The following is a 14785-nucleotide window of genomic DNA, read 5'->3' on the forward strand; positions in this document are numbered from 1 at the left end:
CTAGGCTCAGAACTGCAGACATTGAAAGTTACTTTTGGAGAAGATTAGTAAACCATAAGATTTCAAATTCATATATTTCTTAATCCCAAAAAATGTAACTATCATGAGATACAGATTATCATGGGACACTAGTATTTATTAAATGGCTGTGTAAAGCTGCAATCCCCCACACAGCAACATGGTGAAACAGTCCCAGTATGAAGTGGTTAGTACCAAAAATGATAGAAGGTTGGAAAACCTGTGAATCAGTGACAAGGTCGAGGTCACCCAAGGCACCTTTCTATCAGAGCCATCATTATCTTTGAACCACTGCACAAAAAGATCAGTCCACAGGGCCTTAGTTTTGGAGATGATCTGGTCAAAACATAAATACCATCACAATTGGGCCCTTATCCATGTCATCAGAGCCATACACTTGCCCAATTTTCTAGTTTTCAACACATCAAGACATGACTGAACTGACTTGGTACTTAATCTCACCCCTTGACAGGAGCCATTGTAATGAGATCAGTGCTTTTAATCATGTGGCTAACGATATATATTTTTTAACGATGTATATATATTTGCGTTTTTACAAATGCTTTCATACAGTGCATGAGAAAATAAAGTAGACCATTCAAAGACTTAATAGAGAACAATTTTATTAATTTTCCTTCTTAAAGCTTCTTTTACACACATCTAGGTGTAGTGCAGTAGAAGGGAAAGAAAGGTGCATCACCATTCAGAGAAAGAGGAGAGAGAAATAAAGAAAGAAAGAAAGGCATAGAAGAAGAGCGATAGAAAGTTAGCAGGATGAATGTGCACAGGGCAAAACCACATGGGTTTAACTACACAGAGGGTTCATGGGGAGGGCGAATGTTATGGGACACTGAACCATAATTCAACATATTTGCATTAAACCAATCTTTTTTTATTTATTTTTTTTTTTATTTACACAAAGTAAACTGAACCCTTTTCGCTCTAAATGCAGTATAAACTGCCAGCACCATTAGCATTTAATATTAATGACCAACACGCAAAAAAGAACAGTTAGCTAACCACAGCTAGCTAGCAGTCATTAACCAACTATAATTAGCTAGCCACAGCCAGATAACAGTAGTTAGTCAACAAATGAGCTAACAGCAGCTAGCTAGCTATACAGTAGTTGGAAAAAAATGTCTACAGATCACCACTTCTCCTTTTTTCAACAGGCAGCAACAGGCATGTTTGGACAACTGTCCAAATAAGAACAATAAAGAAGCATACTGATAAAAAAAAAAGGTAGTAAGTCATCATAAGCAATATGATATGGGTGAGTAAAAAATTATTTATAAAGGTAAACATTTCTAATAACAAAAAAAAAAAAAAAATCCTTTGTGTTTTTGTTGCACTTTTAAAATGGACCAAATCTTGAACTATCACCTTAAAACCATTACTTGAAGCAGAGTCATTCATTTCAGTCAGCATTTCAGCAGGAAATAGGAAAAAAACAAAATACAATAAAATTAATATTTATCCCAAAACATGTATTAATTACAAATGATCACTACAACCAAGGCCATATTTCTCTGTACATATGCATTTTAATATCACTGTCAAAACAAAACCCTTTACCTCTAAAACAGTTCTTTTACAACAGAAGGAAAAAGTAAAAAGTTCAGTGCTGTAAATATTTCACATAACGTTTTGACCATTCCAATTGTTTAAATAATACATTTTTGAAAATTAAAAATAAGCCAAATTAGGTCACAAAGTATAAAAACACAGAGATGAAAGGTTTTGTCCCAAAAGCAATGAGATATAATAACAGCAACCTGCTCATTTTCAAATAAGCCGCACCCCTCCAAAGTTTCACCACACTAACACACAGTGTGTCCATGTTAAAAGTTTAGCATTCACCAAATCAGAAGTACAACTCCAGAAAAAAAGGCTATGACCACAACTGACAGTCAAGTCCTGGAAAGACCCCACTTGTATAAGACAGAAGGGTAATGTCACAGTCTCAGAGACTGGGCACTTGTAATTTTTAAAATAGCTTGCTTTTGAAAACATGACCATGTTTAAAAGTATTTAAAAAAAAAAACAACAGGAACAATGCAAATCAATAAAAAAACTAATAAAAAAAAAAAAAAAAGCACTTGTGGGAAACCTCGTCACCAATGGTTCCAAACCAGTATTACATGCTTAAAAATACCCTTTAACTGCAGTGATCCACAGTTTTTTTAATTACAATTTTTTTAGTTTATATTTAATCACTTATAGTGGGGGGGACTGAATTATGATTTTTTGTAATCTTATGATCTTGTAACTAGTATTACATTTTAGTTCAAACGGCCTATATCACAGACAACTGAATTACCATTTTTTTGTGAATCACAGAAAGAAAATGGTATAAACATATCTGCTTATTCAGAATAGAGCAGTTTTCTGATGTATAAATGAATAAATAACAAATTAAAGAAGCACAATACAGGGCAGCCAATCAGAACAGACTTCATCTACATTAAGTCCGTCTTAAAGGCACAACAACAACAGCCTCTTTTATACTGATAGATAAACCATGGCCCTATACGGTAAATAATAGCACACAAATGGCAGAAGTAAACCTCAGACAAAAAATATATATATATATATATATATAAAATAAAATCCTGTTGGATGTTAATTAATTTATTAGAATCAGTAGAACATTAAGTTTTCGTAGTATTAACCCAATAACAGACTTTGCAATTCTGCGGCTCCATATCTTGAGATGCCCTGTGTTTAAATATTTTTGGGCCTTTCCACTATCCACTGTCCCATTTAAGAATAACCTCTGAGCACCCTCCCCTCGCTTCTAAATATCTATCGCCTCTTCCACCCTTTTTAGCCTCTAGCAGAGGCTATATTTACTCACCACCTAAACATGCTTGCTTACTCATTCACACACACACAGACACACACAGACACACAAAAGTGCATGAGTGGCAATCTGACGGAAAGACAGGCAGTCAAAAGTTTGTGGCGCATGTATATACCTGGTCATAAGTCCTGTGCAACTTGTGAGGAAGATAAATAGCCATGTGCATCTTTCCGAGATCAGAAAAAGGCAGAGAAGCTACATGGCACCAGAAAGTGGTGGTTTGTGCTGTGCTCTGGATGAAACGATGAGACACGGGGCACCAATGTGTAGCCATGTTTGACGAGAGCAGATAAGGCATAGATGGAAAAAACACATTCTGTTTACAATGAATATTAGCATACGTCTGTCCATGCTCTGCTCAAAATTTCCTGACATGCTGAGGTCCCATCATCATTCTGCCCGTTTTTGGAATTTCATTTCTAAGCTGATTTCTCTTTGAGAAAATGCTGCTATGCTAAAGACCATTGCTACAGTACATTTTCTGTACTGAAATGTATCTTTATTTTGCGGAAACCTATAAAGCACGGCCCTGTTCACATCTAATTTGTTGTTAAATGGAGTGTGTTATTTGACATGAAATGCCACACAACTAGGATGAGTTGGGTATAGCATTTTAAGGCATATATAAAGTTCAGGGCTTTTATTTTGAGGAACACTAGGCAGTATTTTTACCTTAAAATGACAGAGGGAGCCAAATAGCAAAAATACCATATCGTGTCTAGGGTTCCTAGGCATTGTATCCAACACAATTCGCTGTAGTATTAGCAGTAGTTTGTTACCTTCTGTTCCCTTGGACTTGTTCAACAGCTCAACGGAGCTAAAACTATTAACATCTGTGGGCGGGGCTTGGACAGGTTGTTCGGCATCTAGACTGAGAGTGTCAATCCGTTCAGTTATGTTGAGGGAGTAGATCAGAGTAACAGACAGACAGGAAAGGCTAAACCACATGGACACACACACACACCATATCATAGCTCCCTACTGGTCCCTCTTTCATCCTTTTTTTTTTTTTAAATAAACTCCTCTAAAGGCATCCCAGGTGAGAAAAATGGAACCATGTAATGGTCAAATATCCTAAAGAGAGAGAGAAAAAAAATAATAATAAAATTAAAGCACCTCATTATTAGCCATATTTTTTCAAAATCTGTCAAATGTGCACAGCAATTGAAACAATTGAACAAAAAGAAAGAATGAAATCATAATGAGATAAAAAGCAGCAATGGAATCAACCCATGAAAAAAGTGGCAGAGGAAACTTAAAATTAAAGGCAAAAGGCTTCAGGCAAAGCAAAATGTCACACCTCCCTTGCGTCCTGACCTCAAGCCGGACTCTCTCACCATCTTATGCTATTCACTCACATTAATACACTTATTTAGAAGGGCATAGGTGGAACAATTCTGGCCTCCATTCCACACTCAGTTTTAAAAAGATTCAAGTTTTCCCACTGATTCAACAAAACCAAAGTTTAGGGTCTTATTTGCTACGTAATCAAATATTTGCTATGACAAGCTGACGTCACTGGGATTTACAAAACTGAAGGTCCTGTGTTTCAGCAGGAGAACTCTTCTGCTCTCTGCTGGTAGTTGCCGGAACCGCACCCTGAGGACATCTAAACCATGCAGGGGGCCTCAGACCCCAAGGACACTACACGGGACATTTCACTAAAATAAATACCCCTCCTGAATTCCAACGTCCAGCTAACATTTAAACAACATCATAAAGTCACCTCAAGCAGAATGTATAACTGCCTCTCTGATCTTCAAACAAGGCAAAGCCTAGCAGAGAACAGACTTCAATAAAGGTCCCAACAGAATGCAGATGAGAGGAAAGGAGAAGGAAAAACAAACAAACAAAAAAAGACAGAAGAACATTATTCTGTCCACAGCAGAATACAGAAATTCAGTAGAAAGTGAGCTGTAAATAAACAAACAAACAAGATGGAATTCATTAAGACGGCCACGGGAGTCATGCAGGCGACCATGGAGACTGAGACCCATCCCACTGCCGCTCCCGCTTGCCCTGATTGGGGGGAGATGAGAGGAGGGGGCGGGGCTCTGAGACCGGCTCCTCCTATTCCAGCTTGACTCCGATCTTCTCTGTGTTGAGCAGGTGAAGGCTGTCGTCTATCAGGAAACTGAACACAGGGCAGTGGACGTCAAAAAGAGGGCACAGGTAACTAAACAAGATAATTAATACTTATGTATTCATTAATCAACTGTAACTGCGCTCTGTAACCGTCAAAGGTTGCAGTGCCTCTGGAGGCTACCCAGTCATTGGGCGCAAGGCAGGAGCACACCCTGGAACATTCACCCAGTCACTTACAAACTCACACCTGTGGACAGTTTATGAATGTTTATACCACAGCTCTGGTGCAAAAGGTCTTCAGGGTTCTGGCCTTGCCACGTAAACTGTCTGTGAGGAGTGTGGTGCCTTCTCCCTGTGTCCTCCAGGGCCTGTAGCTTCCTCCCACAGTCCAAATCATGTTGGCTTTTCAATATTGTCACCCCTAGGTGTGAGAATGTGAAACTGTCCAAAGGTGTATGTGAGTGACTGTGATTGTGTGAACATTTCTTTAAGGGTGAATGTGTGTGAGTAACTGGGTTAGTGTATGAAATTGTTCACAGGTATGTGTGTGTGTGTGTGAGAATGAGTTACTGAGTGACTGGGTGAGTGTGTGATAACAGCTCTGTAATAGATTCACGCCTCATCTATGGTGTGTTACTGCCTACTGTGTCTCTGTATAGGATGACGTGGTTACAGCAGATGAATGAATGAACACGCTGTTCTGTAAAAAAAAAAAGCTGACAACTGTAAACAATTACAGGTTGGACATAGGTGTAGACTATTGACAATGTTAAAAGGGATGTCTACAACTGTGGAGAAACTGTTCTCTCAGATTTGCTTACGTTCAGAAGCTCTGTGTCTTTAAACATGGAATGGTATTTTTGAGGGAAACAACAACTGTTGTTTGTATGTGGCTGAAGTTTAACTGGTTGTAAGTATTTTTTCACCTGTTTGAATTAACACAGAAATTTGTTAGTAATTTTTTTTAATGTTTGGAGCACATCTCTCAAATTTGGAGATAATCCAAAACAGCAAAATTTAAACAATAATACCCAACTATGGAGCAGGAATAGACCAATATCCTCAACTCAGTTTTCTAACATTAGGAGTTCTCTTCGTAGTTTAAAAATCTCCTGATGCCTTTTCTCTGCTGTAAGCAGAGAGAGAGAAAGCCTAGCATACAGAACCGAGACCCTTTGTTTTTTGAACCCATTTACTGACACAGAGGCTTCGTAAACAAATTAGACCCGTTTTGAGCATGCGAACAGACTACAGAATTGCAAATAGTGAGGAACCATACTTAGAATTTTATAAAAAAAAATTTTTTAGATTCAAAATGTGAACGTCCCCTTTAAGGGTGAAAAAAAGGAATTATACGTTTTTTACTTTTGATTCCCAAACAGCAGTCTAAAGTACCTGTAGAAGAGGAAGTGGACGGGTACGGTGCTGAGGTGCCAGACAGCGTGAGCGTCCAATACCCAGAAGAGTGGTGGAAAATCAAGAAGCTCCAGCAGGGCAAGGCCATGCAGCAACACCACCACCACCCCACATTTCCACCAGTACGGTAGAGTCCTCCGGTTCTGCCAGCACCAGCCCAGCCACCACAGCAGGTTTATCATCCCTGGAGGTAACAAACACAAACACATTAAAACCATGCACACAATCCACTTAAAGTAAGGATTAACACTGGGCAAATTAAACAGGCCGTAAGCATTATCCGAAACACTCACTTTGTTATGTATTAACCAAACATTACTACACCTACTACCTACATCTTATAGGCACACTATGGGTGAAACCCTTTTAACCCATTAGCGCTACCAATTAGCCCTACCCTTCCTTTTTGCCTAGGGGTAGGGGTGTCTCAATTCTTATTGGGAAAGAGGGGTAGGACCCAGAGGGAGGGTTATATACCACTTGAAACCTAGATTTTTTTCAGGGACTCACTTCAAGCGATGACCATTGGATAGCTTGCAAATCAGCGGCAAGATGGCAGTAGAAGCAACACAAGACAGCCACAATTACCAATATTTTCTCCGTTAATAAACAATGATTGTATTGTACTATCTTTGTTTAATGTAGTTTCAATGTATTATGTCTCTTTACTTCATGACAAGCACAGAACATTGCTTTTATTTTGCAGGTGTCTTGGAATTTCCAGTTCCACCTTAAATGACCAAGCAATTATGTTCTAGTGCCTGTGGCTCCAGCAAAATATAAGTTGGAACTAGACTTTTCCAACAAAAAGGTGAATTCAGCTTCATATCACAGAGACATAAAGTAAGTGATAAATATATGATTGTGGAACACTTTTGAAGGCGTGATGCCCTAAATTTAACTGTGTTTTAGTCCAGAAGCTCTGATATCACTGCAGACTGGCAGCAGAGTGCCACTGAAGCGCTGCTTATTTTTGTGTTCTGATGATGTATCTGGCTCTTGAAGGGTTGCCCCATTTCGTAGGAAAGATTTTAAACACTGCAACTTGTAACACATTTCCAAGGGGCAAAATAACACTCAAAAATTAGAGGTGGGGTAAAATTAGGAAATGGGATTCACCCTTTGTTTACAATTAAACAATTAACCATAGGTGCCTGTTGATGCATATTTTACATCGGGTGTGTCTAGCCCATTCATTATATGTCGGTTTCTGACCACAGAACCACTATTGTGCTAATATTATTTGAGCGACTATTGTCAGATAATTCTCAGATCACCCATGACACTGAAATATCCAAGCAAGAGCAGCACTGCAGTCCGCACCTGACCACTGATTGAGGACAAGACGTTGGATCATTTAAATTGAGTATGGCAAAATTAATGTCATCCAACCTTAAGAAAAAAATGACTTTAAACGAATCATAGCAGCCCACTGGTGACAGTGGATGAAGCACCATGTGCAGAATGGAAAATCTAATTTTATTCATAAACAATTAAGCTCAAACGTAAAACTGTTCTGATGCCTGATTGTAGTCAAGACAGATGCCGCCAAAACTTAACTTTCAGAGGTGTGGAGTAAAAAGTCTTAACTGTGCAAAGCTCATTATTGTAACTACACTGACCAATAAGAGGATTAGTACGAGATTACAATCTTTAACACGGACCAAAGTGCCAGCAGAGCTACAGCACTTAAAGATAAATGTCAAAGACATCAGTATGTCACGTCTAGGAACGACCACTAATAAACAAGTTTGGTCTGCGTAACATTTATCAGTTGTTTTCTGACCGTTTGCGGCTAAAAAATAAAACAGTTATTTCGTTTTTTTCATTTGGTACAGTTTAAAAAAAGAAATGGGATTTAATTTCTCTAGTTTCTTTCCTGCTGCTCACAAATTTCTGAAAAATGAAAAATAAGTAAACTACACAGTCAGACTGGAGAGAACAGCCAGTGCACGTGTGATGCTCCTTTCACGCAGCCTATAACCAGCAGCTCTCTGCGTTCCTGTCATCATTTTCTTGCCACAACCCAGACCATGTGTTCGCAGCTGATGAAATCATATTATTTATGCCATCTCTTGCGGGTTTTGAATGATCGAAATGATGAATGCCCCATGCTGCGCAGAACTGGTAAAATGATGAAGTACTGGTCCCTTGTCAAGCATACACTGCGTATGTAGAACATGATGTGCCTCTCTGCACAAAGCCAGACTCTCCACTAAACAGCTAGGAACATCTTTAGACTCGGTGTAGAAAAAAGTGTTTTAATTAAATGTAAAATCTTTCAAATAATTAACAACTATTATTTAAAAAACTGCTAAATTGGCATTGGCAAAAATTTCCTTTATAACAATCCAGATTGAGGCACAGAAATGGTGTGTGTGTGTGTGTGTGTGTGGTGGGAGGGGGTATTGGTGGGAGACAACAGATAAATAAACAAAGAAAGAAAGGAAAGCGTCTGCTCAAGTTTGCAGCGACAGTTTGTGTCAGAATGTCTAACCTATAGTGGCATTGGCAGCCATGTTGTATCCGTAGTCAAAACTGACGAAGGTGAGATAGGAGACATGGGAAGTGAAGGCCAGGATAAGCAAAACTCCCACCATGCTGGAGACACCGGGCCTCCTCAACCCCAGCGTCCTGCAAACACACAAACAACATCACTGAAATGACTAAAGTTTGACCATGAATACAGAATAGTTCAGTAAAACAATTTACAAAGACGAGCCTTCCAACACGTAACACGTACATACTAAATAATATCAAATGTGTCATAGCTTAATTTCTAACAATTAATTACTTTTAGCTTAATGCCTGTTTTGAAAGGATTTCAAATTTATACTGGCACTTATACACACACACACTGGCCTTTTCGGTTTCACAGAAATCTGTTACTATTATGATCTTTACACTACCTGACACAGCACAGGTAGATGGAGTAGAGGATGACTGCTGATGCACAGAAATAGTCCATCTTCTGCAGAACAACAGCACAGAATATCATAGATGTTTCAGCTTTTTCTCCTTTATCACAGTCTAAAAGATCACTATTCAAAACCATTTAAATTACTTTCAATGTCAGCTTGTAGTGCAGTACCTCAGTGAGATAAGTGTCTCTAGTGTGGAATACTGTAGACCAAAACCAGGCATTCAGGGACACCTACATGAAAAGCACAAACACAAACCTTGATACAGTTAAATGTTCAACACAGTAATAAATATTAAATCCATAATGTGCATTTTCACAGGTTAAAAATAATTATAGAAATAAACTTCCTCTTGTTTATCATTAGGTCACAGAAATAAACTCAAACTCACTAACAGGGCTGTAGATGACTCAAGAACAGCTAAAGTGGATGTTTCATTTTATAGGTTCTATTAAAGATTAAACACTGAATAAAACAAATCTTTAAATATATTGTAATGTCTAGTTTATTACACTTTACACTGAATAAAAAAACAAACATAATTAATTTGAAGAATATTCCTCTCAAATACACTGAAGATCACACAATTAAGTATATCAATAGGTAAAAACACACACACCTCCACACAGAAAACACACACACACACACTTAGGGTGGTGGTCTCACCAGTGAGAAGGCGGTGATGGTGTGGTACATGGGACTCTGACGAGGAACAGCGCTGCGGTAGCGGAGCAGCATTAGCAGGCATGCTAATCCATTTAGCAGAGATGCTAACGCTGAAGCAGGCTCCTCAAAACACAGGAACCTTGCAAATGGCCACTGAACAAGAAACAGAGAAAGAGAGTGTGAGAGTTAGTGTTCACACAGAGATCACAAGCATTAAAGCAACCCTAGTTAAGATTTGGTATTTTTGCTCCTGGGCTCCCACTACATTTGCAGAGTGCAATTCACTTTTACAGCAATGTCCTAAAATCAAGGAGAATGGTATAAGGTGGTTTCCTACCCTCCTCACCCTCGTCCAAAAGTTACAAAGTGCAGTCTCGGCAGTGGGGCATCGCAATGATTTTGAAGCTGTAATTACTACCTAGTGTTACTTTAAATTAACAGCTTGTGGGGGAAATATATATTGACCCTAAAATGTAGTGAATCTGCCATGACCCATTAACTCTCTGAAGTCTGTGTGTTGTACTATTCAAACATCAAATGTGATTCAATTACAGACAAAATTTTCAAGAGCAGCGTTCTGTTCAAGTAGTGTTTAGCAACACATTTTTGTCAATATTTCAAGACAAAGTTGCCTTCAGAAATGTCAGATACCATTTAATCAAACCCAATAGAGATTATCTGGGGCAACTGGTGATAATTTAAGGATGCAGTATCTTATAAGTGTTAACTGGTGTATATAAGTAATGAATGTCTATTAGCTAAAATACTGCATCAGTGCAAACCTAAAGAGGCACACTTCAGACACCAAACAGGTCTCATCTGATCGACTAGATTTGAGTTACACTTGTGTATGGTGGACTCATCAACAAGCCACTCATTTTAAGTGAGGTTCAATATTCTCATGTTTAAAGAGCCCGTATAATGTGTGTTTAAATGCAAAGAACCACACTGAACTTTCTGGTAGCTCTATTTATTTTTTTACTCACTCGCTCACCTTTAGGAACTGCTACTTTTAACACTCACTTACACTTACAAACTACTCCACAAGGAGGTGCTCTTCCGTACTTTATCCATTACATTAAGCCTAAAGGTTTGGTTTGTCTTTTGCTTTTTCCTTAAAGCTTTCCTGTGCCGTGCCTCATTCAAAAGCACTATCACTGAAAAGAGAGAACTGGGAATGAATTGTCCATATTGAAATTTGAACCATGTTTTCATGCTATATCACTAGTCCACTGCAACCCTGAACTGGACAAGAGGTTACAGACAGTGAATGACTGAATGAATGAATGTTATTAGCCCTTTAAAATCTCCGACACCAACCTTCCCGTGGAACTGGGGAACTCTGTAACCTTCCGCCTGATACAGACCCACTGTTGTCCACATGCATTGATAGCGGCAATCATCACGACACGTCCAGCCTGGAAAACAACAATCAGATCGGGTCAACTGTCAGACAAGGCTGCTGTTAAATACACACAGGCTTTTCTCAACAAAAACCCTTAAAGCAACAATAAATGCACCATAAATACTAAATCTTAACCCTACAATCACAATCAGAAATTTCTTTTCTGATTATTTTCCAGAAACTGCCTAACAAACACATGCAGGAAAAATAAAAATAATGTTTAAAAATAATTAAGACTATTAATCTACATGCATATTCTGTCTAATGCTGTGTGAAATAACCTTGAGGAATTTTTAGTCCCACTCATGCATCTCTAGAAACCATAGAGGTCCAAGAGGTCTATTATTCTACAAATTTTTGTCCCTTTTGCAAAGACATTTGGAGGTAAGCCATCTTCTGACTGTGCTTGCTGTTGCCCAAAACAATGGGACAGCCAGGGTTTCTGACATCACAAACCTAAGCCTGAGGGCGGCCATGGCCTTGAGGTTAGAGAAGTGAGCTTGAGGCTGGAGGGTCCATGGACCGAGAAAATCCATTCATGGCCGAAGTGCCCCTGAGCAAGGCACCTGATCCCCAAATTGCCCCCCAGGGCGGCGATGTGGTTGGCAGCACCCTGCTCCAGTAGTGTGTGTGTTCACTGCCCCTAGTGTTTGTTAAGAACTGCTCACTAGTGTGCGTTTACTACGATGGAGAGGCCAAATGCAGAGAAGTAATTTCAATAAAGTTGTTTCTTCAATAAAGTTGTAAAATCAAAAGGTGTTTCTTCTTCTTAATGCCACCGACATGCGAGGTGGGGCTCTCAAGCTGCAGATGAGTGGATGAGGGGTGGATGGATATAGAAGCAGGGAATATTTGCATATTCATAGATTTGCGCATTATAAATAAAGAATATTTCCTTGGAGTGTTGCAGCAGTCCTCAGCTCATTTGCAAATGTCCTTCAACCTTCACAACACCATGCACTGTAAGGTTCTCCAAGGAACCAAAACGGGTTCTCCTGTGCTTTCTCTCTAGTGAGTGGCTGCTTTATTTTAGAGTGAATGTGTGTTGTCGAGGCTTTCAGAGGGATGTGAATAGCCCCCTTTTGGCCCCCCTTTGTTGGCTGCTGTACCTGGCTGTAGTGTTTGTGTTTCCAGCTCCAGTTCTAGTCCACCTGCACTCAACTGACCTCCACATTCTCCAGTGATTTAACACTGAACCGTTCCATTCTCCGTCATCACTCACACCTGTGAACCATTTTATAAGGCCAATCCTCCTACTAATGTGTGTTTCTGTACTGTGGGAATACATCCACACTAACACAGACAGAACACACCACATTTCTCATAGACAGTGAGCCAAGGTGGGGATTGCCTCGGGTCACTGTACGTTCTCCCTGGGTCCACTACCCGGTCAGTGGGATTACACACAAAACCATATATACCCATAGAATAAGACATAAGACATTTATAACAAGGGGTTATAAACAATGTAGGATTTCTCAGTTAGCCAAACAACTTCAACCCAAAGTTGAGAATTGTCCCTCAACTCTTTTCCTGTTGAAGAGGTTAGACTTCAGGCCTGATTTATATGGATAAACAGGGAAATCCTGCTTTATGGAATAGCCACTTGTACACACACCTGTAGGGGCCATGTATTAAAGCTGAGAGCGCTGGAAACACTCCTCTGTTTTGTGTTCTTTCTGGTCTGTGTATGTGTATGTGTGTGTGTATATGTCTCTCACCTGTCAGGGCCGTGTTACTGAGGCTGATAACAGGGCGCTGGAAGCCCTCCTCTGTTGTGTTTACCAGTGTTTGTGTGTCTCTCCCACTGTCTCCCTCTCTTTCTCTCACCTGTCAGGGCCATGTATTGTGGCTGCGAGTGCTGGAAGCCGGATAGCCGCGCTCCGGTGCAGTTGGTGCGGCTGCATTGTTTCACACAGTCGCGGTAGAGCGGCTCCTTGTCGCCCTGCGAGGCGCCGCCGCGGCCCGCCAGCAGCAACACACACACCGCCGCGGCCCACATCCCACTGTCTCTCTGCCTCTCTCTCAGACACGGAGAACAACAGCCAGCCGCTCTCTCAAGCCATCACACAGACAAATACACACCGCCGCTCACCGCCTCATTACGCTAACACACTCGCGGAGAAACACGGCGACACCGTGTCCGTGTTTGTCTCGGGTTAAACTCGACTCTCCGTGAACGCCACACAAACAGCAGCGACAAGATATTCACAGCACGGCGAGGGCAACGAGACTGACCACTCCGCTATACAAAACAAACACCCGGAAGTCGGTCAGTCTCTCTCTCTCTCTCTCTCTCTCTCTCTCTCTCACGTCAATTGCTTGGTCTCTGACGTGTACTATCACGACATGTTACTATTCTCGTGTACTACTTTCGCTTATACACCTAAAGAAAGAAATCCCCCCACATTTTATATTTTTTAATCGTAACCAGTAATTTCTGCAATTACTGTAAAGAATCTACCAACCACACATGTTGGAATTGTTGATATATGTGTGTTTTCTGGATTGATTTAATTAATATAATAAAAATACATTAAAATATCATCAGACACTCACTTAAAGAGTAGTCACTCCTTAATATTGTTTTTTTTTACCCACTAAGACCTTAAATGTTTTGCTTTGTGGTAATAAAATACACCGGCTCTATTTTTCCAAACTGTCAGTTTCGCCTCTGCAGTGCCCCCTTTGGTTCAAATGTGTTCCAAGCTATTTGCGGACGATAATATACAATCGTTAAATATACATATGCTCTGTGAGGCTAAGATACATAACATGTTCATATATAAAGAATTTTAAAAGCATACAAAAAACTGCATTATCAGTATTAAATTGGACTGTCTGTTAGCCTTTGGCCAAATTAGGGCTGGGCAATTAATCAAAAATAATCAGAATCGATATTCCGAACTGATCACGTCTATATCGATTATATCAATTTTTTAAAAAATTCTGTTATATCCCCACTGTGTGTTCATGTACTGTTGCTTTTTAAAACTACGCCATCAAGCTGTAGTCACGTGAATCCGGTCCTATCTGCCATGTGGAAGTAACCAAAACGCAGAGGCCGACCAAGGGACTTGAGCAGCTAGTACCAAAAAAAAAACATGGTTTGGACGTGCTGTGTTTTGACTATAATTAAGACGACTCTGAACAAAAAGTCAAATGAAAGCACTGAGAAAAACCACTTTCAGTGACCAAAGCACAATCACACACCAAATATAAACAGTGCTCAAAAAACAAGAGAAGAACAAGCCCCCAGCAACCTTAGAAAAATATCCCAGCTTTAATACTGGAGCATATTTACAGCACAGGGCAGCCATGGCTTGGTTAGAGGACAGAGCTTGGTACCAGAATGGCTGAAGTGAAGGGAATGGCTGGCCCCCGCTCTGTGTGTGTTCACAGGCACTAGTG

General features: G+C 39.9%; 1 protein-coding gene across 1 annotated transcript; it reads right to left on the reverse strand.

Moving 5' to 3' along the window:
• Nucleotides 1-656: 656 nt before the first annotated feature.
• On the reverse strand, nucleotides 657-13602 carry pgap3 (post-GPI attachment to proteins phospholipase 3). Its single transcript, XM_066666402.1, has 8 exons — nucleotides 13205-13602; nucleotides 11290-11387; nucleotides 9970-10122; nucleotides 9474-9536; nucleotides 9292-9353; nucleotides 8880-9016; nucleotides 6362-6566; nucleotides 657-5015 (listed from the first exon to the last, which is right to left on the reverse strand). The coding sequence occupies exons 1-8, from the start codon at nucleotides 13374-13376 to the stop codon at nucleotides 4952-4954; spliced, it is 954 nt and encodes a 317-aa protein (XP_066522499.1). The 5' UTR covers nucleotides 13377-13602; the 3' UTR covers nucleotides 657-4951.
• Nucleotides 13603-14785: the final 1183 nt, after the last annotated feature.

This window comes from Hoplias malabaricus, chromosome 3, assembly GCF_029633855.1.
Source record: "Hoplias malabaricus isolate fHopMal1 chromosome 3, fHopMal1.hap1, whole genome shotgun sequence".
In the NCBI taxonomy this organism is placed as follows: Eukaryota; Metazoa; Chordata; class Actinopteri; order Characiformes; family Erythrinidae; genus Hoplias; species Hoplias malabaricus.

What these genes read in the sequence shown, in the direction of transcription:
- pgap3 (XM_066666402.1), bottom strand. Translation starts at nt 13,376, where the DNA reads ATGTGGGCCGCGGCGGTGTGTGTGTTGCTGCTGGCGGGCCGCGGCGGC. An exon ending in CCATCACCGCCTTCTCACTG is followed by an intron (nt 9,537 to 9,969) that starts GTGAGACCACCA and finishes CTTTTCATGTAG; the next exon opens with GTGTCCCTGAATGCCTGGTT. An exon ending in ATCTACCTGTGCTGTGTCAG is followed by an intron (nt 9,017 to 9,291) that starts GTAGTGTAAAGA and finishes GTGTGTTTGCAG; the next exon opens with GACGCTGGGGTTGAGGAGGC.